At 38.1% G+C, this 26,566-nt stretch overlaps 1 protein-coding gene across 4 annotated transcripts in view; it reads right to left on the bottom strand.

Moving 5' to 3' along the window:
• Nucleotides 1–8,409: 8,409 nt before the first annotated feature.
• PCDH7 (protocadherin 7) overlaps nt 8,410–26,566 on the bottom strand; it is a 415,654-nt gene continuing 397,497 nt past the window's right edge. For 3 of the 4 annotated variants that reach the window (XM_059721622.1, XM_059721623.1, XM_019480387.2), the window contains exon 3: nt 8,410–12,848. In XM_059721622.1, coding sequence (XP_059577605.1) covers nt 12,469–12,848 — 380 coding nt within the window. In that variant the 3' untranslated portion in view covers nt 8,410–12,468. The remainder of the gene's footprint in view (nt 12,849–26,566) is intronic. The other variant, XM_059721625.1, reaches the window with a different exon arrangement.

The raw sequence follows: 26,566 nt of genomic DNA, 5'->3' as shown, positions 1-26,566 counted from the left end.
AAGATAAGGATAGCAACATGCTGTCTGCCAGATTCTCAGAGGTCAGACTGAAAAAGAATTTGAAATCACCTAATGTTCTGCTGGTCTCTTCTACTTTAGAACGAGGTGGGGGAAAGCAAAGCAGATGCTAAGATGGCTCTGGGCAAAAAATGGGGGGAAATGGCTAACTGCTGTTTTTTTAAAAGAAAAGAAATCATTTTTATATCCATTCCAGCAATTTATGCAAGTGAATCAAGACTGATTAATACTGAAATTGTTTTAGCAGAGCCTACATAGAACCTCTCCTCCGTGTTCTTACTGTACCTTCAGCATAACTTGCATGCTGTCTGAGCAAGCTGCTGATTACAGTATCACTGAGAACAGTCTTGCTTTGTTTTTTTTTTTAAACCCTCAAGGGACTTGACCCAGTACACGTCAAAAACAAGTCTCTTCTCCATTCATCTAAAATGACTGCTTCCAGCTATCTACCACTGTACTTTCTCTGTCCAGTTAACACTATTTCACCACTGCAGTAGTAGTAGCTTCCCTTACTACTCCCACCACTGCAAACAGCCCCCATGTAGCTCTCTGCCTTGTGGACTCACTATCTCTTTAGATCTCATTTTAAAATATGTCTTTCTTCCCTTTTTTATGGCTATTAATTTTTCTTTCCCTCCACTCCAATTTATTATTTAGCTGTGGCTGGATCACTAAATTTGGTAGAGCATTTTTTGGATATAGATTTTATGAAAGCAACATCTCCTCTTAAAAATTGGTCCTTCTACCTTTCCTGACAACAGAAAGGATACAAATATTCACAAGAGCAGAATCAGAGGGTTCAGCGATATCACCTCAGTGGTTCTTTAAAAATTTAATGCCCAATTTAATGTTGGCTCATCTTTAGGGCTAGCTTTTCCCTTAAGAAATGTCATGTGACACCTGTCCTATCATAGAAGGAGAGAAAAGCACTCTGGGAAAACAAAAATATATATTTAAGAAGTGTGTATGCACAGTGTTTTAGCATTTGGGTGTGAGAAGGGTACACAGAAGTACAGAAGAGATTGTGTATGTGATTTAATGTAAGTGATAGAGATATCTTAAGTGTCACAGAAGGAGAAAGGATTAATTAGGAGGACACAGAAAAAAAAAGTTTGGGGACAGAAGTGAATGTTAGGACCCTGACACACATTGGACATTTATATACATACCTTTTCATTCGGCAGCATGCCAGAGATCTGCCACTTCTGAGAAGACTTGATTAATCAATTCTGCTCCACAGGCAAGCTGACGCACACTGCGCTGCACTGCATGCAGTTGTATAAGCAGCTAAATGTGCATCAGTGCAGAAAAATGGTGCACTTTTGAACTAAAGCACCACCAAGGTGTTTTAGTTCAAAAGCACGCCGCCACCACTTTGTATGGCGCTTGCACGTGTAGAAATGTCCATTATGTTTCTGGTATGATTAAGGGGTTAATCACACTAGAAATAGCAAACAACCACATGTTCATAGTATTTATGATGCTGTGACGGGCTAACTGGCAGTGACTTAGCCCATGGGTTTTGAAAGGGCAAAACATGATTGGAGGACTTGGGATTCCCTTTCCTCACCAATCTGGTAATGATTTGGCCCAGGGGTTTTGAAAGGGTAAAAGATGATTGTGGGGTTGGGATTCCCTTTCCTCACCAATCAGGCCCCAGAGACTCACGCTTCATGTCCCCTGATTGGCCCCTTGGGTCACCTGGAAGGGGATAAAAGGGGCAGTGCAGCTGACTCAGGAGAGACCAGCGAGGGACCACAAGGAAGGAGTTTCAAAGAGCTGGCAAGAGATGGGCCAGTGGGGTGGGAGCAGTTGCCCCAGAAGCACCTGAAGGAGTGGGACCTGCAGGCAGCAGTTGGACCCTCAGCAGCGCAGCATGTGGCTGACAGGAGAGGCTCCCACTGGGCTCCAGGATCCCTCTATGAGAGGCTGTGGCCAGCAGGAGAGGCTCCCCAGCTCCAGCAAGGAACTGGGCAGCGACCTGAGAGGTTCCCAGCTCGCTTCCAGCTCCTCCAATAAGAGGCCAGGCAGCTTGACGTGAGGCGGGGGCTCCGGGAAGGTCAAGACCCCTAGCAGCTTGGAGCAAGACCCACACTGGTGGCTGTGTGGTAGAGTTTCTGCCTACCACATGAGAGATCCAAGTGCAAGTCCCAGCTGGGATGACTTAGGGTGGGTGAAGTGACAGGGAGAAATCCTTGTTGCAGTGGAAAGGAGTCATTGTGTTTTCCCTCTCTCCACCCCCTCCAGGTACCTAGGCCCTATATTTCTTGTTATTTGACGTTTTGTATTCTGTGCCTTTTATATTTTGCCCACCAGTATTGTTTGTTCTGCTGTTTGTGTTTTATATTTTGTTAACCCTGTCTTTTGTCAACTGGATATGTCTATGATTGTAAGTGTCTAACTTTTATTGAATCCTGCCTCCTTGGGGTGTTGTAGTGTCCCCTATACCCCCGGTTTATCCCTGTTATGTTCCCACTATTGTTCTCTCATTAAAAGGTATATGGTTAAGTCCCCATTGGTGATCTGGCTCTGCTCTATAGGGGGAGGAGGGTCTCTACACCTCCCACAGCGCTTGTGCACCTGCTCTGATCCCTTCAATTAGAGAGGGGGTACATCTTGGAGTACCGCCCGGGTTACAATGCCATAAAATAAAAAATAAGCCATAAAGATATTACTCAAAAAATGTGTAATATTTTTGTGGCTGGTTTGTATGGTATTGTAACTTGAACATGTGGCATACCATACAGCAGGGCGGGCAATTATTTCATGTGGAGGGCCGCTTACCAAGTTTTGGCAAGCTGTCAAGGGCTGCATGGGTAGCCCCACCCCTTGTCAGGTGTCCTGCCCCCTGTCACCATCTTGTGACCAGAAGTCCCACCCCATAATCCCTGACATTTGCCAGCAGAAGTCCCTCCCTTTGCCCCTAGAAGTACTCCTTCCAGCAAGGGATTTTGCCATCTCAGAACCAGAAAAATACTAAATTATATTCTAAAAAGTGATCATCTACAACATTCATTAATTTGATTTCAAAAAGTATTTTTGCCCTGATTTGCATGTGTTTCTGTAGTGTACACAGAGGTGACTGCACAATAGCTTAAAATGAAGTCCTATTCTTGTATATTGTGGGGGGTGGGTATATGTTTGTGGGAACTGTGGGTGTGTGGGGTGTGGGTGGGTACGGGGGGAGGGTGGCTGGGGTTTGTGTATGGCAGTGCGAGGGGAGGTGTAGGTGCATGTGTATGGTGGGGTGTGCATGTGGGACTCATCCTATGAACACACACACACACACACACACACACACACACACATATACACACTCTGCCCCATGCCTGCAGACATGCACATACTCTGCCCCTATGCCTGTCGACATGAGCATATACACACACACACACCTCTAACAGTGTGGTCCCATGCTCTGTGGTCCTGGGATGCAGCTGGGAGCCACAGCCACATGGTGCTAGAGCAGGGCTGGGGCAGGAAACCAGGGAACTGGCTGGGGGTGGGCAGGCCTGGGCTGCTGAAGTCTGCAAGCCTGCTGAGGGCTCCCTCTGGGTCCTACTGCCCCTGACTCCAGCCAGCTTTGACAGGGAGCCAGGGCAAATAAATATTAATTTACTAACATTTTTTAGGGGCTCCATGGGCCAGATAGAATGGCTTGGCATGCCAGATCCAGTCCATAGGCTGTATTTTGCCTGCCCCTGCCATACAGGGACTGCCCTAGAGTTCAATCCCTAAGGCAGTCCTGATCTGTCAACAATCTGCTGATCCTCAGCTGGCTCTGGGAACAACAGGAGGCTCAAATGTCACTGTGGGGCCCTGAAACTAGCTCATGATCAGCTACTTGTCAAGCATCCAACTTGCCATGATCCTGGGCTCTCTCTGCATTGGCAATATGGCATGATTGGGATCTGATTCCTGATCTCACAATCTCACCTTCTGTCATGCACATGTGGCATGGCAACAGGTTTAATTGTTGTGATCTGGGATCATATTTTATTATGACTTTATGTGAATGTCTGTCAAGGGTCTTAGAGACACACCTTCTAGGAGGGCTCCTGCTGCAGGATGAATGCATACCACTATTACCAATAAACCGATTGGTGGCAGAGGGCAGTTATTCTTTCATTGGGTGTACCTGTTTCTTGAGGGTTCCACCCAACAGAAGATTCTTCCCCAACCCCATTCAGCTGACTGGCAGTTTTTCAAGACAGGTCCTGCACAAGGCTCCCTCAAAGTTCACCCCTTGGCAGGCCATCAGAGAGTGTATGCTCTCCCTCCCTCTCTCTCCTTTGGAGGAAATGTGGGAGAAAGTAGAAGACTGTGGGATATCAGGTACCATCCATACTCAAGAGACATGTACAGGCACTCAAGTTAGATCAAGGGAAAGAAATTTTCCTCAAAGCTATCCAATGTAATTTATTGCAAAAAAGTCAGTTCTCTTCCACAAAAAACAACTCATAAGTACCTGTAACTGCAATTTTTAGCACTTACATAGATTTGGATTTCCACTTCTACTTTCATAGCTGAGCTGGCCCTGTGCTTTCCTTTTCAGCAAACTCAGAAACCTAAACTATGGTTGCATAGACACTGAGGCAAAGCAGAATTGCATGGCTATGCAGATAAAGTCAGACAAATCCTTAATCTCTAGTTGGAGGAAAAGCACGGTAAAACTCTACTAGAGAAAAAGAGTAATCTAGTATTAAAAGGACTTGCTCATTGACTGGAAGACCAAACTTTTAGCTTTCCCCTTCACCTAGTTGGTATTTGCATCTTTCTCCCCAGCAAACTACTGTAACCACTAGGCATTAATAGGAGTGCCCTCCACTTCTCTTACATGTTAGCCAAGAGAAAAAAGATATGTAGGGCCAGGAAGAGGTACCAAAGGAGAGGGAGAATGGCTCAGGGTCTGTGAAATGACTTCAAGGATAAGGAGATCTGGGTTCTGATCCCAAAGGTGGGGGTTTTTTTCTGCACAAAACACTTAATATTTTTTGCATAAGATGAATAAACATCAATGGGATAGTTTCTGCTCCATTAAGATAGTGTTTCATTTCTCCTCTCACTGTTGGCAGTTATGTTCATCACCAAGCAATCCTATTCTGTCTGTGATGGAAATAAATCTAAAGGATGTGTATATGCTAAAAATGCCATATTCCACTTTGGCATAAAAGTAAAACGGGTTTTGATCCATAAGGCTTGTTTATCTGAATATTTTTAATACTTTTTAGGCAACTGCTATTTCTTTATCTGACAAATTCTTCCACGGGTATGCTAGCATACTAATTCTAAAATATTTATTTGAAAACAAATAAAATACAGGAATGAAAAGAAATGAATGGTGTACCATTGACATTTGTGAAGCACTTTAGGCTACCAGTTCTATACAAATGTAATCTCAGCAAAGTGGTTGCCCCTACAGTAGATTCTATAATACTTTGCCAAAGCTACATAAAATAAAATAAATCCTCATACAGAAATTATCTTAATACTACTTTTCTCATTGATCTATAGCAGTGATTCTCAGCCTCTTTCGACTCCATGCAACCCTTGTTAAACTCAGGGCTCCCTTTGGAAATGCCAGCTCTTAGGCCCCTGGCACATGTTACATTTAAGACATGATTAACCAGGTAGTGAATGGGTAGCATGGCAGGAGTTGTGATTGTTGTTCAGATCCCACTGCACCTTTCAGTAAATGTGTGCCAGAAGCCTCAATTTTCACTTTTTTTGTTTTTCATTACAGAGAAATAATAGGGCAATTTTTCTGTGGCAAAAAACTCAGAATGTTTTTTAACACTATGTATTCCTATTTGAAATATCTGGGTTTATCTTGTGAATCATGTTTGCACATTGAACAGTGCCAACAATGTGCATTAAGTGGCATTAAGCAGCACTGTTGAAAGGATCTACGACACCCCAGGGTGTTGTGGCAACCTGGTTGAGAATCACTGATCCATAGCATTAGTATTAAGACCTTAAATATAAGGTATGCAAATCTGTTTAGAAGGGTTACACTGCTGGTAAGTATTTTGGCCTTCAGTAAATACCCATGATTTTGTCATTGGCATAGCATGTTTGTCCTAACAATACATTTGGCAAGGTAAGAGATCTACAACCAAAAAACTTTTTGCTTGTCTTTTAAACGCTGATTTCCTTTTTCTCCCCATTACTGTCTCAAGCTAAAGTTCTTTTTTTTTTTTTATTCTCCAACTTCTGTAAATAGAGGATCTGATTATGTTTTGCACATACTTTTTCGGTTATCCGATGCATATTTCCGACCCTTTGCAAAAGCATTCTTTCCTCTGTATCAAATGCACATCCCATCTCCTGTTTTTTCTTGTGAATAGGCTGACTGGTATCCTATTACTGTATTGTACTAGTCATAAGACACAAAAACTTCATGTCTGCACTATAGTGTCAGTATTGCTTCACCCCCTGACTGATCTGGGCAGCTTGCACATTTATGAAGAATTATGCATCCTCCGCACACTCCCACAGGAGGCTCAATAAAGACTTAAAATTACTTCTGCTTAGGTCACACATATTAAATTCAGTCATTGCATAAGATTTACATTTCACTGCAAAGTAAGAGGGAAAAAATGAAATCAGGGCTAAAGGGGAGCATAAATTGTTAACTTTCCCATTTAATATTTCCATCCATTAGCACACACTGCAGCCTAGGAAATTTATTTTATCTTGCTTTAATCACCTTCCTAGATGCCGTTCGTAAACAAGTATTAGAGAAGAATGAAGATAAAAGACAAAATAAAAAAACATAAGCTCATGCCTTGTGTACTACATTTAGTGTAAAGTAAACATGAAAACCTGAATGAAGTTACTCATTAAACTGATACTGCTGGAGGGGGGTTGGTGGCTAGTGCACTGCAGTACCAAGGGGAAGATTTAGGGTTAGTTTTTTGGTTTGAAAGCTCTTCACAATATTTTTAAATCCTTGCTTATGGCAGGAAGAAGACACTCCCTTGACAGATGCATTTGAAAAGACCAGCTAGGGAAAGCACCAGCTTAGACATGAAGAATCACAATAAAAGTAGATTAAAATAATGTCAGAACCTTTTTAGGCATGCAAGTCAATTTATACTTAAAAAAAATCAAAGTGTAGCTAAGGTAATGAAGTTTATGAGTTATCCCATATGGTTTGCCAAGCACACTGATAGCATAATAAAGCAATATTTGTTCTACAATGTCATATTTATTAGAAAACCCTCACAAATAGGTTTAAGCATAGTTAAGATATATCTACAAATCAGGTTTAAACATATTGAGGAGAAGGAAAGAAAATCAACAAAGGACCTAGTAAGCAGGTATTCTGGTTTTGTCTGAGTAAAAATTCCCCAATTTTTGGATTAAATCCCCCCCGGCGCAAATCCACATAACTAAAATGATTTTGTTCCATGATTAAAATGAAACACCACTAATATATAGATATAGATAAAGTGGTGTTTCATTTTAATCATGGAAAAATGTGGATTTGGAGTTACTTATTTTAATCCAAAAATTGGGGATTTTTTTTTTTTTTTACTAGAGAAAAAACAATTTCAGTAGTTTTACTTGTAAAACAGAGGAGAAAGGTGAGAATTTATCTTTTATTTTAATCATACTGTTTCTTTCAAGTAGATATAAGGTCAGCTTTTTAAAATGTTGTGCTTCTTCATTCTTGAAGATGCTTTACTCTTGATCCTGATGCGGTATGTGGAGATGGGAAAACTTTATTCATATGTAGGAAGAATTGCTTGTGTTGTTTCACACTGTGCCCTACAAAACTGTTAGCCCTGTCACTGCCTCCTTTTCAGCACAGACATTTTTATTGACCTTTCAAGAATTGTTATTGGTTCTGAACTTTTAAAAAATAGAGACCTAAGTGTATTTTTTTTATTCCCAAAGAGAAAATTGATGTTATATAATGTGACTAAAAACAGCTTTACTTTTACTCAGATCTTGTTTTTTCTCTTAATGTAAAAGTTTTCTAAATGCTTTAAAAAGAGGCCATTTTCAGCCATTAATGGGAAACAAGTGCTTCCATTACAAGTACTTTATTTTTCTGTGAAAGCAGGCCAAGAAGCAGTATAAGTTGTACTAAGGGATGTGAATAATCTATATTGAACGTCACTATAGAGAAAGAGGTGGGCCACAGTTATACTGGTCCTGCGTTGAGCAGAGGGTTGGACTAGATGACCTCCTGAGGTAATTTCCAACCCAAATTTTCTATGATTCTATGACTGTACATTAGAAGCTTAAGTAGCTGAAAATTAGAATAACACTCTTTACCATCCAAGAAGCTTCTGAATATTCTGAATCAAATTACTATGTGAATTCATTATTTTTTTCCTGTCAAGACAGAATAACCTATCAGAGAAAGCACGCTGCTGAATGGGCAACCATTTGAACATGTTATATTTTAATTTGCAGAGACAAAAATGACAAGCAATTTATTTACATAAAACTGTACAAAAGCAAATTAAATTATGTAAATATTTCATAAATAGAGGTGGACTAGCGTTTAATACATTTTGCCATGTTTAGCATAGTTGCGTGCATAGTGACTCATAATAAACAATGATAAATTGTTCTCTGCTTCACTATCAACATCCAAGTTGCAGAACAATAGTCAATGATTAATATTACAAACAGATCGTACCACACTGAATGCAAGTGCTTTAAAATTTAGGAAAAAAGTTGTCTGAAAGTATACCCTAGGTAGCTAGGAATGATGCCTTCTTCCAAGTGTTTCACTCCTCGGGCAGCAACACAACTGAATTGCTAAACCATTTTCATCTCTTATGTCATTCATCTCCTCTCTTTCATTTCTTAAAAAAAAAAAACTGTGTGTCACCAATACAACATAAGTATACCTGTTTTTTTGTTCAAGATCCTTAGAAGTCTTTCAGTGCTAACTATATTTGTGGCAATTTCATTTGGCCTTTCTCTAACTGACAACTTCCTAGGGTAGCCTTTCAGCCAAGTGTCTTTGCTCCCATTTTAGCTCTTCCCCACACAAAAATAATGTCTACCTTTCTTTTTTGTTGTTTTTGTTGTTTTTTTTTTGTGGTTTTTCTTTTTTTTGGTTTTTTTGCATTTTTTGTTGTTTTCCTGAAACTCAGGCAGCAGGCCAGTCAGAAACCATATTGAATAAATATAGTAGATCTGGAGAATCAGAATGAGCCTTAGATCTTAGACTGAAGATATTGACTTTTCTAATATATACAAAGGTATATAAGTGTGTCCTAATGTAAAATACATGCAAAGTTCATTTTAGATCCCCATGGAAGGAAAGGAAAAAGCAGGATGATTCTTATATTGTCCAACCAAATGGAATGGCAGCTAAAAGCAATTTTAAAAAATCCCAAAAAACAATTCCCTGGTAAAATGAACTGATGACAGATTCTAACAAAAGTATGCTATTCGCCTTATCATAGCCTTCGAGGCAACAAAAGAAAAGGAAGGAAGGAAGGAAGGACAGAGTATATACCTAAACCACAAGCTTATATTAATAATGAAAGATAAGACTGGTCCATTATCTGAGTTTGACAGAAAGCTTGTTTTTAAATATATTATTTATAATTTCTCAGAAAATAAACAAGGGTAAATATACAGATTCAAAAAAGTTGGGAATAGCCCATTTCCCCTCAGTGTTCAAACCCAACACCATTTTTTCATAACAACGGGTATAAAAGGCACAGTTGCATATTTTGCATTCACCCTAATTTTTTTTTCATTTTATTTAGCTTTATTTTATTTATGTATTTTTTTTACAAAAGCACTCTATATATGAAGTGGCACCAGATTTAACCTATTTCAAATTTAAAAAAAAATACGAACACAAAATATATTCTGTGTCATGCCAGGTCATAAGAATAATCAACATGTTATGATGGCTAGTTCTACTAGAATTACTGTGAATACTTACAGTACATTGATTTTTTTTTAATTCTTTCACACCCATTTTATTTCTAAGGAGATGCACACAAGTAAATTACTTAATGGCATGGCTATCTTTTATGTGGTGCAAAATTGGTGAGTGACTGCTGATCCATTTAATCTGAAGGTCTTCTATGACCCATATTAATAGCTTTGTAGAAAAAAGGGCTTAAAGATATATTGAAACAAGCTATCTAGTGATTTTGAGTGTAGTATTAAGTAAAATAAATTCTTATTAAATAAAAAGTTTTGTTGAACATCTGTGTTATGCAATTGTGTATTCTGTTGAAACGTGCAAGAAAATATGTATACATTACATAAGCATCTTTAGAAGCATTTTTTTCTTAACAGATACTTACAGATTATACAAAGCAATAACTGCTCTATGCAGTCTCATAACAAAGTACTAGTTTGCATCTCTCCATAATTTAGATAATAATTAAACATAAACCATGTTCAATCATTATTAATCTTTGATTTAATATTTTCTTCATAACGTGCCCATTCATCATAACTGCTATACAGAAATGAACTGTAAAATGAACAGTAAACTTAAGAAAGGGAAGAATATTATGGCCAAAAAGGGCACCCCACTATACAGAGGAGAAGAATATTTGAAAAGTGAATGTTGTGATGAGTTGTTTTGATTTATCAACCTATATTTCAGGCTGTTTAACATTGTAATCTATGTAATTTTTCAAAGCAAGAAACTACCCAAAGCTACATTGTGACTACAATCTACTAGAGAGCCTTCTACCCATGCCTTAATGCCAGGTAAAAACACCCAAGGATTTGAATGTTTGCACCTTTCTCAAGCTATCCTCACTGTGTTGATCGATTGTCAGTTTCATCTGAATGTCCAAGCTCAGCTTTTAATTATTACTACATCATCAGCTACAAAGCGACCTGCTCAAATGTTGCACACTTTGTCGCTTTTTATTGCACAAAAAAATCTTATTCATTTCCTATGCCTTTTAAGAAGTGTATGTTGTGAGAGCTGTCACAACCCATAGAATTTAGCTATCATCCTTAGTTTGGGTACCTTGTGACTTGTCTCAATCTACTATAAATGTATCGTGTCAGTGATCAAGTCAGTCAGGCCATTTGTCACCTGACCTAAATGTTTTTGAGTCTCGACATTGGTTTTGTATTGCACCGGACTCAGCTTTAATGCACTTGTGTTTCAAGAAAACCTGCATTGTACATTTGACAAAAGCAATTGGTAATCTGCATTGCTGATGACAAAAGATTTAGCAAGCATTCCTTGCGCTTTGAGAAGACACCATTGTACTTAACTTGCAATAAGCTCTTGCCACTGCATCCCACCACTCTCCTTTTCTTTCCATTCCCAAAACATATTCTGGGTCTCACAAAAACAGCCTCCACTTTAAAAATATATAAGTATATTTAATTTTAACCTCTCTAATAAAATTCCCTGGAACTGGTAGTATCATATCATACAACATCTGCTGTAGCATATCATGTCATAATGAGCAAAATCATCATTTCAGTTCCTTTGGGTATTCAACTAAAATCCGTTTGAAAAAGAAGGATGTCATTTGGGCTTGTGAACTATGCTGCTGTGCAAAATGTAACTGAATGTGTTTGTGTATATGCGTGCATTTGTGGGTACATTAGGTTTCTAAGTCAAGCCCAAATACTTAGCAATTCCCCTGATCCATTGTGTGATCTTTGGCCTTTTAGTTATTACGATCATCCCAGCTAGATGTTGGTCTTGTCCAAAATAACACGAGTTTAACAGCTTATCATTAGTATGCTATGGTACATATGATACTAATATTACTTATGTTTCAGTAAGCCTTCAGATAGAACAAGAGAGAGAGAAAAAGAGAGAGAAAGTTCATTCTACAGATAAAACAGAACCCAGAGTTCATGATTCATAGGGAAATATGCCACGTTTTGGACTGCAGTCTCAGGCTGAATATATTTCTGCTGCTTCCAGCCCCAGGTGAGAATATTAAAGCTGTGATCTTCACAAAGTGCCTATTAATGGTTCTCCTTTTGTATTTACCTCAATATATGTATGATTTCTGAAGGATCATCCCTGATGGGGATCAGCAATATTCAGATGATATGTCTGGAATATATTTTTCCTGACCTGTTTTCCATAACAAGCCAGATGACAATCAAACAAAATACGAGTGGCTTAAATCATGCTTCTGCAGAGGGGTAACAACAGTGTGTTGTGGTCTTTTAATCAGACTTGTTACCATGAAAGGAATTTGCAAACATAAATTTAGGAAAATAAAAATCAGTGAGGGGGATTAGACATGCAAGTAACAACAATGGTTTCTACATTGTATAGTATAGTCAAGCAGACAGTATAGTTAAATGCCCGCTGTGGAGGCAGAAGTGGCAGGCAAATCTTTTGTCTCTTTGGTGGCCCCCTCTTTTTTATTCCCCTTTATTTGTTTGAGTTAGACTGTTTTGATTTAAAGATTTTTGCCCCTTTTCCTTCTTATACATGAAAGAACTTTGTTGTTGCTTCTTTTTAGCCTACAGGTAAACTTCTCTTCTCGTTAGGGTATTGACAGGAGATGGCTTGTATTCCCCTGTCTGTGTGAGGGGAATATCCTCTGGATTGGCTTCCTCGTTTTTGCTGAAACTAGCTGCACTGAAGGTCTCATAGGATGAGGTCAACTTTTTGTTAAGGAGGTTTCTGTTGCGATCACCCATGAGGGAGGCTTCTCCATTGGCCAGCTTTTCCTGACTGCCTCGTTCATCAACAGGCATGAACGTGGAGAGTTTTGGCTGGCTCTTCTGCTTTCTTTCAGGTGAAGTGCGAACTGGCATCCAGCAGGAATCAGAGTGGCCATATTCATCACACTCTCGGGTACACTTCCCCGTCAGGGCTACATCTGGTAGAGGCCTTGAATCTGAAAACAGAGGAGAATTACTTTTTTTTTTTTTCTTTTTAATTACTGAAAATGTTTTCCCTTCCTAAGTGTGACTGATGAACTTTAAGGCAAAAGATATATATTTTAAAGGTTTTGTATTAGCAAAATCTTATCTTAAATGTAAAATCTCTTGGCATTATGTTCATTTTTATTACATATGTGTCATACACAACAACAAACTATGCAGTTATACCAGATATCGGTAGTCCAAAAAAGAAGTGCAAGCATAAAGGCACTTCTTAATATATAATAGTAATTTTTAGGCCGCCTGTTTTTCTTTTTCTGCATTTGGGAATAGTAACAGTTAGCTAATGAATTTTGGCTTTCAAGATCGCATTGGATTTTGAAACCGATGCATGAACCAAATGCTTCATTTCATATTACCCATTTTCTTGAAGTTATTAAAATACAAAACCTTTCTTTTGATTATTTAAAACAACATTTCTGTCTTCTATAAATAGAATCTAAGACCCTTATCTTGCAGACATTTATGCATATGCTTATCTTGCTACATTTGAGTAGCCTCATTGTCATAATGTGACTATTTTCATACATAAAGCTTGACATGCATATAAATCTTCTCAGCACTAGACCTAAGCTGTTAGTATATAACATGTTAAAATGAATTCTACAATCAGGAATGGTTAGGAACACACATATAAACTTATTCATTCCAAATGTGATCTAAAATGTGCAAAGGTGTTTGTGTAGAAATCTAACAGCTGAAGCGTTGGCCAAATATAAAATGAGCTGCGCTGTGTGGAAAGCAATCATGTTCCAAACCTCTGTAACCTAGTTTTTCAGCAGTTGTGCACTGATATCAAGTAGGCTTTTGCTACAGGAAAGGTTTCAGTTTTGAAACCTACCTGCTACAACAGGGGGCTCTTAAATACATTGTATTTGTACAAACATCAGAAAATGAATTAGAAATGTATGCCATTCTTATAGGCAGATTTATGTCTCAATAAAATAATCCAGATACATGTGATATTGTGTAAATTGAGTAGACTATTCCTCTGTGAGCAATGCCAATTATTTGAATTAGATTCTTAAACTAGTAATGGGCTATTTAACTCAAGTTTGGTTGGCAAAAAATTCCCCCATTTAAAAAAGTATGTTGTATACACAGATATTTAAACTTAATATCAATACATAATGTATAGTTTTTAATTTGTTTCATATCCATTATCCTAAATAATACCTTTTATACTATTTTACCTAATTTCCTTCTTCATAACATGCTTCATGCCTTTTTATGAATGTTGGGAAATTTCACTGTGAAATATTTATTTCTTTGCAATTTACTGAACTAAACCCTTATAGACACACAGGCTGTGTCTACACAAGGCGCTAACTGCACAGTAGCCTGAGACTACTGCGCAGTAGTGTCACATGGCAGGAGCTGTGACACAATATACTATGCAGTAGTTTCAGGCTACTGCACAGTCAACATCACAATAAAACCATTTGTTGGCACTATTACACAGTAACATGGGTTACTGTGTAGTCATTTAGTACTTGTTTATACAAGTAATGTACTGATTGCACAGTCAGCACCTCCCATGGAGACATGACCACAGCATCCAATAACTTTATTTCTATCATAAAAAACTATTTTATTTTTAATTTTATTAAAATATTTACAGTGGCATTAAAATCTGGATGTGGAATTTTCAAAGGTACTCAGCCATGGCTTAAACCTGAAGATTTTGATTTCACTGGTAAAATTCCCATTAACTTCCATGGAAGCAAAGTTACATGAAGAACAACAGTTATGTAAACAAGTTTCACTTGGGAATGACATTTCTGATGTTCATCCTACAATGATATTATCTTTTACCAGGCTAAATGTTTCTTTGTACACTCTTAAAATCAGCTGCTAACAAACTCTAAATGTTAACATTTTCATGAGACCTAGTATACGTTGATTTAATGCTGCTTATTTTACAACGTAGGGGATGCTCAAAAGAAAGCTGTCATATCCTAATAATATTTCAATATCCTATTAACTTCAGTAAGAACAAGATGGGATGATTATTCATATAGGCACTCATCTGGACTTAGTAATGTTAAGGTTAAGGTTCTGAGTTTTAAAAAATATGTTTGTGCGTGTGCGCTAAGTTTTCCATAGAACACCAAAGGATTATTGATTTAGACTCAACTCCCGCCATTTTCTACTTCAATAATGGATAACAGAAATATTGAAATTTGTCAGCCTATCAGTTCCCTCACTGTGGCCTGGGAGTGGTAGACAAATACAAAGAATAACTTGAAAAATTCCACTATTGATAAAAGGAAATTGAAAATTACTGTTACACTCCCTAAAGGTAGGAGGTATGGATAATGTACCATTGAGGTTAGGAGAGAGAGAGAGCGATACATAAAAGCAACACTCAACCCAACATAACTTACTTAACGCAACCAACACCCAACCCAACCCAACCTATATATCTATATCTATAGATCTATAGATATATATAACCTCTCTCTATCTATTTATCTATCTATATATAGGAGAGGTGTGTGTGTGCGTGTGTGTGTGTGTGTGTGTGTGTGTGTATACACACATACAGAGAGAGAGAGAGATGTGCATTATGTGGTGTGAGAGAGAGAGAAAGAAAGGCAAGACTCAACCCTGCCTAACTTTTATCTCTTAATAAGCTTCAGGATCTATTTTATCTCTTAATAAGCTTCAGGATCTATTTTTTATTTTCTAACAATTGCCACTGCAAAAAAGTTGGTCATTTTTATTATTTGAATTATGACTAGAATTGTTGTAAATATATGGCAAGTGGCAATGCCTGTGATCTCTTTACTATAAATAAATTAAGAAATGACTCCATTTTTCAATGATAGTTACCATAATTTTGTCCTGACTTATTTTATGTACAGTTTCATTTTTTTCTCTTTTCTCCATATCAGGCAGGATTTGATTCAGTGACCCTTGAAGTCAACAAAAAATATTCCATTGATTTCAGTGGGTGTTGAATCGTGCTGTTCAAGACCTGCCATTTTATTTGATGTTCCAGTTTTACTCTCCCTTCACTCCCTGGTGCCCCCTCCAAAAAAAATATTTTTCTTTTTTTCATTCTGAAATCATGAGACTGGGTAGAAAATCCAGGTAGAAACTGTAATCTATTATCATACAATAATTATAAAGCTGGGTCCCCTTTCATTTAGAATTTGTCACATTAGGCTTCCATTTATTTGTTTAGGTGCTAAAACAGGAAATAACTTAATCATGTAAACACATATGTAATCCCATTGAAGCAAGCTAGTCATATCCCGAATTAAGCATTATCTTCAGTTCTTTGGGGTGGGATTTTCAAAAACACTACACTACTGATTTCAATGGAAACAGAGTTAGTGCAATACTGATTCTGAAAATCTCACTCATTGGATAGAAAGGGTTTTACTGGTTGGTTTATTATTGCTTAAGACCTTGGTTGAATGGTTGCCTTCATTTTTTGATTGATGCAATATGACTTGTTAAAGGTGCATACTAAAATATTTTCTGTTTCAAATAATTTCGTGGTGCTTGCTTTGCATTATACTACATTGCAGGAATTGTGGTCCTTTAACAAAGTACGTTATCCTATCTATATTGCCCATTGAAGAATAGTGTAGATCCCCACAACTGATAACCTGTGAAGCAAGGTAAATTAACTCACAAAGAGCTCCAAGCTACTGTAGCAACAGAGTTCCAGTAGTTGTGCTGACTCAGATTGAGAATTTCTATAACCAGGTTTTAGATGCAACTGAATTCCACAGTTTACATTTGAAGAAAAGTTGGTTTTCTTCTGCCATTTAATTCATATGAAAGCATATCTCTATCCAAGAGGCATGGTTTTTCATAAAGAATTCATACTTTTTAAAATTTAAACGCTTCATCGGAGTCCTCACTGCTGGCTGACAGGACTAATTGGGCAAGACATGTCGAAGTGTTTGTCATTATAGTTAGTACATCATCAAGAAAAACAATAACAGATTTCTATTGCCCCATATCTTAAAATGCCATGACTTAAATAAGTGTTTTAAAATGCGAGTGATTAACCAACACAATTTTTCTTGCAATGCTAATTAGTGACAGAAATCACCTGAAGAAATTATCTTCCTTCTTTCAATCTATTAAATATTTTTGCACAGACAAGTCAGTTCTAATCTCACTGATTTTTTGTACAAATATCTATACATTAACTAGGAAAGCTAAAAGCTACATACTAGGATATGCTTGAAACTCTGAGCGTAGCTATTCATACACATCCTCCTCTGCAATGCAGCTAATCTAGTATCTGTTTCCAATATACATTGTTTTTAGTACAGAACTTTCAAAACTTGGTGCATAAAGTTAGGCTCCAACACCCATTTTAGGCGTCTTAGACCTCTACCCATTATATTTATGTGATGATTAAAGTATTAAGGGTAGCCATTTTCCCTTGTTCTCTCACTGATAATATGGGGAATTTTGATTCTGTTAAAAATATATTTACTTATCTACCTCTATTCACAATTTTCTCTCTACCATTTCCTTTAACCACATTCCTTAATCTCCATACACAAAAAATATGCAACCAGAGATTCATACAATGAGCAAGATTAGTGAATCTGTATAAAATCTGTGTAATTAAACAAAAGCCCATAAAAATCTTCATATTAAATGGCATTCTGGTTTACAAGCTGTGTTGCAATTTGTGTAACTCGTAGCACACTGGAGCCTATAAAGTATTGTCTGCATGATCAGAGAAAAATAATAATTGAGATGGTACAAGGTGTACAAATGCACTATTATGAAGACTGAGCAGGGGCTTTAAACCCTTTAAACCCTGGGGCTTTAACCCCTGCATAGAATAGCACTAGTCAGACACAGTAGAACAGAGGCTTCCATGTGCCAGGCTTCCCAGTATGGGGCTTAAAAATCCTCGCAGACTGAAACCTGCCACCAGGCCTTTAAACCCTGTGCCAAGCAGCTCTGGCTGGGCTGCACAGAGCATGGAAGCAGAGGTTCCCAGTGTTGAGGGGGAAGGAGGAACAGAGGCTCCCTGCACCACCCACAGTGGTGACTTTAAATCCTGTACTGAACAGCTTTTGTCAGCTGGGTCTGAGATATCACCAGAGTCCGTTCCAGATCCCAGTGTAATCACTGTATCTAGTCCACTCATTCTACCCTGCTCACATTCAACTGTGTCCAGTTTTGGAGGCCCCACTACAGAAACAACATGGACAGACTGCTAGAGTCCAGTGGAGGGCAATGGAAAGTCTTAGAGGGCTGGGGAACATGATTTATGAGGAGAAGCTGACAGAACTGGGCTTTTTAGTCTAAAGAAGAGATAACTGAGGGAGGATTTAATAGCAGCCTTCAACTCCTGAAGGGTGGTTCCCAAGAGGATGGAATTATACTGTTCTCAGTGGTGGTGGATGACTTAACAAGGATCAATGGTCTCAAGTTATAGTAAGGGAGGTTCAGGTTAGATATTAGGAAAAACTTCCTCACGAAGAGGGTAGTAAAACACTAGAACAGGTTATCCAAAGTGGTTGTGAAATCTCTATCCTTAGAGTTTTTTTAAAGACCTGGATAGACAAAGCCTTGGCTGGTATATTATATTTAGGGATGGTCCTGCTTTGAGCAAGGGGTTGGATTAGATGGCCTCCTGAGGTCCCTTTCTAACCTAATTTTCTATGATTCTTTGATTATCAGCCTGGTGGTGACCATACTGGGCCTAGTTCCAAACCCTGGTATGGTCCCTGGTGGATCTGACAGTCAGCTGATTGTCGAGGCACCTGGTTTTCAACTTGCTGGCATAGGAGGAGCTTAAGATAATGCTTCTGGGCTCTCCATGCACTGGCAAGTATGGTGAAATTGGGATATGATCCTTGATCTCAAAATCATGCTTCCTGCCATGCATCAGAACCCATCACTTTTGTTAAATGAACATCTCTAAGGGGCCTTCGTAGGTAGCAAATTTCAGAAGCATCTGACAAGCATCTAACAAGATCCCACTGACTTCAGTGGGAGCTATTGGGAGCTTAGCATTTGACAGTCAGCCCTCTTACTTAGGAGCCTAAAAATAAAAAGATTACTAGCAATGTAGATACTGACCAACACTGTTTTAAGTGTTACATTACTCATCAAACAATAAATGAGAGCAGAGGAAGTATCCTTGTATTCCAATGTTTGCAAGTGAGTGGGGAGAGAGCCAAAGGACATTCTGGGGAGGGTGATGGAGATAGATAAAGGGGAATTTATTCAAACATAAAATACAGCTGCAGGTCTCGGTTTCTTTTAATTTTCCTAAAAGGATTTTCATGAGCACTAAAATACTCTTACTGTGACACCCCCTATAATAGGGTTTCTAAGAGGTTTCAGTGTTTCCTAGTTCCTAATATTTGGTATTGTGCAACTGTGTAATTATTAATTACAATTTTAAAGTTCTGTTGAACTAATTATACTTAGTTAATCTCTACAATGTTTATGTTGCGTGTGTTTTCCTAATTCCTTTGTACAGAAGCATGCAAATGAGTAGTGTTATTTATATCCATTCACATGTTTACGTTGCTTGTGAATAGCTGATGCTTTAGGGCTAGAAAGATTGGTTGTTATTGAGAAGGCAAGGCACCCAACAGTTTAGAGAGAACGTGAGGTTCACATTAAGATAGAACTGTATCATTTCGGGTATTTAAATTTTTTTAAATGTTTTTTTTCTTCCCCAGGAGGCAGAGATTCATGGAGTAGTAAATTTTAGCGAGCATGGGGAAACCAGTCAGCTAGTTATAATTCACTAACTCTCAGGGTATGCATACATGTACACACAAACACACACACACACACAAGAGCGAAAGAGGTTGCAAAGTTACCACTAATAATGTTTTAACATCCCTACAGGCAGAACATTGCCACATAATCTTTCCCTCTTTAGCTGCATTTATAGATACTACCATATCAATAATTAAATCAGTCCAAATTTAGTATCAGTTCACACTACCAGGAGCCTCTCTGTTCTCTCACATGTAAGTCATATTCGCAGGGATGGCCCCTGTGCTCAATGACTCACATGTTTTGTTCCACCCATTTCCCCCAAAGGACTAAAACATCTTACTGTGCAATGGATCATTAAGGGAAAAACACATGTTCCTTGCTATACAGTTCTTACCCCAGAACCCTTCTGCTGTAGCAGAACTGCAGCTCTATAGCACTCCAAACACAGGGCCTGCTTAAAAAGTATGATCCAACCTATGTCTATTAAAACAGCAGTCAGTCACTATGAATGCTATTCATTACTAGATCAGGAAATATCATAATATTAGCCTGTAGATTATTCTGCTTCCTTCCATTGGGCATGCCCCATTATATCACTCCATGGTCCCAGTTATCAAACCAGTAAACAATACCCTTACAGAATTTCTAGAAATCCATAAAACGGTAGCCATTTTCCTTTGTTCTCTCACTAATAATATGGAGAATTTTGATTCTGTTAAAAACATATTTACTTATCTACTTTAATTCACAATTTTCCTCTCTACCACTTCCTATAGCCACATTCCTTAATCTCCATGCACAAAAAATATGCAACCAGAGATTCTTACAATGAGCAAGATTAGTGAATATGTATAAAATCTGTATAATTAAACAAAAGCCCATAAAAATCTTCATATTAAATGGCATTCTGGCTTACAAGCTGTGTTGTAATTGGTGTAATTGGTGGCACACTGGAGCCTGTAAAGTATTGACTACATGATCAGAGAAAACTAATAACTGAGATAGTACCGGGTATACAAATGCACTATTATGAAGACTGAACAAGAGAGCAGCAGCTACAGTATAACTGCCATGGAAATTCCTGGTTTCTAATTGCAGCAATTCAATGAACTGAACCCAGTTAGTACTGTGGCATAGTCTGACATGCCAAGACACTATTAAAATACTTAAACATGTTTGAAAGCATCAGCAACTTCTTTCTCTGCACCTTAGGCTAAACACAGTTAAACAGCAATTGAACATATCTCAAGAAGCATTTACTGCCCCAAGGCCTGGACTGCTGTCATTCTGAATGTGGCATTATCATGTACTGCAGGGATAGTGTATGCCATCTCTAAAGCAGTCTTGCGGAATATAGTCAAACACAAATCTGCTGTTTGGGACACGCAAACTGCATTACAACAATAATACACACTAATTGCTTTGGAACTAGAATCTTTTCATGTTAAATCTTAAAGTCCTTTTCAATGTTTTATAATAATAATAAAATAATAATACAGAAGTCTAGGCACAGAAAGTCTAAGGCATGAACAGTGATGGAAAAGGAGGAGTTAGAAACTCATTCCCCCATTGAAAGTCAATAGGAAAGAAGTGTCTAGAACTCCCTTAGGAACTTTAAAAAATCTCACATTGGATGTTTATATATACACTCCTAGGTCTAACACAATATTCCAGCTCCTATGTTTTACTTTGAAAAAGAGGAATTGAGGCCCTAATGAAGCCTCTTTTGCTGTAAAATCTGTAGGAAATAAAATTCTGGGTAAGAAATCTTCTTCCTTATTTGTTGCCCTTGGGCATGGAGGCTCTCGCTACAGGTTATCATCTTCTCTTTGGAACACATTTAATTGTTGACAATGTAAGTGTCACTCATCCCTGCCTTCCTTTCACCTGTATAGACTCTATCATCTATCCTGGTCCATAACCCGGCCCCAGGGTACACCTGTTCTTGGGGTCTTACTCCTTTTCCAGGCAGGAAAGATGCACAAAATAGTCTTTCCATTGGGAAATCTAGGGTGGGGATGGTTTAGGCTTTCAAGGATGGCTTGATGCAAGAGTAAATTTCAGAAGTAGTAGGGGAAAAAGAAGAAACAGAAATGGGCCTGTTTTAGCTCTGCTGCAGGATGCATGATTCTTTTAAGCAGAGGCTCCTTTTTAATTTGCCAAAAAGATATTTTCCTAATTTTTTCTTCTGTTCAAAACTGTATTTCTCACATATTACCTGCATCTTTCTTCTCCAAACCTGATGGGGAAAATTGGCATGCGCATTATATGAGAAAAAAAAGGATCTCCCCAGTTCTGAAAATTTGGTAGTGAGTAATGGAGGGAGAGAGAGCTATGGAAGCATTAATTTTCTGCAGCTCTGGGAGCCATGGCAGTTAATGCTGCCACTGCTCCCTCTTCCCACTGCCATCACCAAATTTTAACCTGTAGAGAACTCTCTTCCCCACCTACATGCCAGACTGGGTTCACATGTGAAGTTGATCTATGTAGCCAGACACAGTGCACCGAGTCTGCCCTGGCATGTGGCCCTGAATCTGACATGCCATGTCTGACCCTATGTGCTATCATGGCTCCTGACATGCAGTCCTGAACTCAGCACACTGAATCCAATTTGGCACGTGCCTCCAGAGCCAGCGTGCAGCCCTAGACCTGGGCCACCAAGTCAGTCTGCGGGGCCAATCAGCATGCAGGGCTGGCATCAGCCTTGCAAGTAGGCTCAGCTCCTTAGCTGCTGACACTCACTTACCCTTCATCAAAGATTACTTCTTTTCTTTGGGCTCCTTTTAAAAGCCAATATGCATACTATATATGTATTACATGCTTAAATATGGCATTATTTAGTTGAACATTGTCCTAACAGTGACTGCAGTAAAACAGAGTTTAACACCAATGTATCAAACATTTAAGACCTGACTTAATCAAATAGAGAAAACACTATACAAATAATACAAACAAAAGGTCATTAATGTAAAGCATAGTGTCCTCAGTGTGCAGCATGATGATTAAATAACTCATGGTGCACTCTGGCAGAGTCCCAACAGCCCTGCTCCACTTTACAAGCTTATCTATAAGCTAAGGCCCTGATTCTGTACTACTACTACTTCTTTTCATGTCCTATCACCAGGAAAAAATCTGGATCTAGAAACAGACTCATACTATTACTTGATTTTTAGCCTTAGTAAGGTCCTTGCTGGTTGGTGCTTAGTACCCTATAAATAGGCAGGCCCATAGGTGTTATGTAATATGAAAATTTCCTCCACATTTGCACATACTGTTTGCATCATTGGAGTAGCCCCAGAGTTGCATGTTAACTTTACAAATCCCTGTTCAGAGGCAGTTCAAGTTCTGCCATGTTGGCCAATCAAGTTCTGCACCTGAGGGGAGATGTCCAGCAGCTTTGATAGTCATTCCAGCTCCCTCTTGGGTCATCTCTAGTCACAACTACCACATTGTTATTCATGTGGCTACCAATGTTTCATCCAGTGGCTGCATTGTAGAGAGAAAACTTTATTGTGATTTTAATCTACTGGGAACCATAATGTGACCATGTAGCAGGAGTCTATTAGTTCAATCTACCAGGTACATTCTGTTTTGTTTGCTACTGCTCTTCTGGTGTCCTGTGGGGTGATTCTGATGAGTACGTAGGCACTATTGCTATTTGTTGGATTATGGCATCCAGTAATGCACCTGCAACTTTTGTTCAGCACAATATCTTACCACTTTGTATGTGTCGATCTGTCCCAAACTGGGCATGTGTATTCAGCTGCCAAATAACAAAATGCAGGTGCAGTAGTTTATAGCATTGTTGGACTGGTCTCACATTTGAGGTTGATCTTCTTCAATATGTTGTTTCTGGAACTAACCTTGCACTTTGTCCTTTCTACATGAGTTTTATATGAAAGTGTGCAGTCTAGTGTCACTCCCAAGTAGCTAGAACTCAGACAGTGGGTGAGAGCTGTTTCTTTCCAGTTTAGTTTGAGTTGCTTACTAGCATCTGAGTTCCAAAGATGTGAAAGACTAACCTGTCTTTTATTTGGATTAGCAAATAAATTTGGATTGGTTGATTTTTGTTGAAGTAGATTAACAACATAGCCTCAACCTGGGCAAAGTTCTTATCCTAGGTGGTGGTAAAACAATCGTCTTCATAGATAAAACTAATAAAACTTCTTGTGCATAGGTGAATCAGTTAATTGTTAGTGTAGATGTTAAACATGCTAAGCATAGGTGAGAATACACCCCCTTTTGGTAGGCCATTCTTTTGTTTTTGTCACAGCTCTGATTTGCGTATAATTCAGCATAAAATCATAGATTTTCTAGCAAGGATCACGTTACATGTAGTAATTGGTAACCTTTTGTCATGTATTTTTGCAAGGAGTCTCTGGTGGTTTACCATATCATAAACTGCTAACAGGTTTCCATACACATCACCAGTAACCATTTATTTTTCAAAGCCATCTTGGCTGTTATGTGATGATTAATAATTGACCAATGCATGACTTCCCTGGGTGGAAGCCAGTTTGCTTGAGGACTGAGTAGTTTATTTGGTGCCCCACCATTTTCAATGACTTGATATAGGACCTGATTTGTAGTGACATTATAGTGTTGCTCTTTCTTTTTTGGGAGTTGTTGTTAAGTGCTATTATGTTTTATATTCACATTCTCAATGTGGTTCTGCCATGACTTCTTTCCTTCCTCCACTAGTGTAGCAACCAGTTCTTTTCCTGCAGTCATAGTTTCCTCAGCAAACAGGTCTGCTTTGTACAGCCTGTTCTTTTTGTGTGCCTATTGGCCAACTGTGTATCTATTGGCTGGTTAGTCCTGGTACCTAATTCATTCTGCAGCCTCTCAGAATATGTTTTTCTGAAATGTTACATAGCTTTTTTTTCAAATTGCTCATAGTTTTATGGTATTGGTTTGATGTTTACTACTGCAGCATCAAGATGTTTGATAAAATCATTCCACTTTGCTTTCTTGAAGTTGAAGTGGCAACACAGGGAAATGAAGATTGCTATTACGACTGCTTTGATTTTTAAGATGATTGGTCTATGTTGTGAGTGGGGAATAGCTTTTAAAATGGTTTTGTTACAGAATCCAGGTATCAAATGCCAGTTGGTGTTGTAGCACTTATTAATATAATTGGGAAGCTTTGGATCATCAGGGAGGCTCAACTGATGTACTTCTTCCCATACTTCAACCTGTTCCCCAACTTGGTTGGTTGGTTGTGTTGTATACCCAGTTGATGCTGTGGCTGGTAAAATTGCTAATCAGTCAAGTTTTATCATGACTGCCATTTGATGGACTAGTAAATTTAAGGGTTTTGTTTGGTGGTTTGTCGGCTGATGTGATATAAATTCTGTGGGTATCTATTGTTAGAATTTCAATATTTTTGTCATCAGTCATAGCTGTTTTGTTGATGATGACATTAAGTTTAACAAAAAATTGCATTTCTAATCATTTGTGTAGTCTCTTGATGGCAAGCTTCATCCCCTGATATCTCAGGGTGGGCTATCATTTATCCCTAGGTGTGTCCCTTCAAGGTTTTGCTGTACTAACTTAACATTAGTTTCAACTAGAGGTAATGAGATCACAAAAGTATAAAAAAGTAAAAAATCTGGCTATAAAGTTCAATTATACCTATTTTTCAGATGTGATATTTAGGATGAAGTTCTAGTTTTATTTATCCTGCACTTCATCAGGATTACTAGCTTCCTTTTACAACAAGCACCTAGTGTCTTCATTCATCTACTTGACATTAGATTTAGATGCATCTCCTTCTTAGTTTAATTAATCAGGTAGAATAGACTTAGTAGCTATTTACTTGCCTTTAGGCAGGTAAACAAAGAACTAAAGTAATAAAATCATGGCTTAAGTCTGTTTTTTTTATTTCAATCACAAATGCCTCCTAGCAGGTTATTGTAATGCATTGTGTAGCCACTCATCTAAGTCTTGGGTGAATGCAGAAAAACCTTCTCATTTATAAGTTATACTAGACTCTTAGCATTGGATCCATGATCTGCAAGGACTCAAGGTATATGAAGAGTAACTGAAATATATCTTATACTAGCACTGTACAGTTGGCTGTTTAATTAACAGGACTCCTCTAGGTTCTTGTAGCCAAAGTAAGTGACTATGATCGTTACAGAGCTTGAATTTCCTATATACAATTGCATGCATGCCTGGAACCTAATTCTACATAAGCAACAGTAATTTAGGATGCCAAGTAGCTAATGGTATGAAGGTACCATATTATGAATCAGTTATTTTCCCTTTATTAAATATTTCAACTGCAACTCATGTTTTGGTATTTCATTCATTCTTGTATTAATATAAGTTTCAAATATATTACAAGACTAGTTAGTGCTGAATTTAATGATAATGGTGGGATCTACTGTTCAAAATACTGTACTAAATTTACTCAGTTTAATATTCAATCCTGCATTTAAAGTAACTCCCTACATTTTATTTTTTGAGAGCTAAGTGTAATTGTTACGAGCCTTCTTGCAATCCATTTATAACTCGGAAAGTCTGATTTATTTCTACCAGTAAAATGGCAACCGATCTTTTCAAAAAGTAGATCTTAATGTGGATTCCTAAAGCCATATAGACATTAAGATGAAGGAACATTTACATTGTCTAATTGTTCTGCTGGTCTAATGCTAAAGTGTTAATCTATCACTGTGTCAAATTGCATACCTTTAGGTTTTTCAGTAAAACGTGTCTGTGCTTAAACTCTGGAATAAAACAATTCATGAAACAATTAGAATGTCATTCCTCCTACAGATGACTTCAGAAAAGTCTGACCCAGGACTCAGACATCAACATAATTTCACTGATAATCCTGGCCAAGTGACCTAGCATGACTAGAATCCATTATAACCTTGTTTCAACTATATTCTGTACATCTTTTAAATTCAGTTTCTTGGTACCAGATCCATACTATTTT

This window comes from Alligator mississippiensis, chromosome 2 (genome assembly GCF_030867095.1).
Source record: "Alligator mississippiensis isolate rAllMis1 chromosome 2, rAllMis1, whole genome shotgun sequence".
Classification (NCBI taxonomy): Eukaryota; Metazoa; Chordata; order Crocodylia; family Alligatoridae; genus Alligator; species Alligator mississippiensis.
This window is presented reverse-complemented; position numbering and strand designations above follow the sequence as displayed.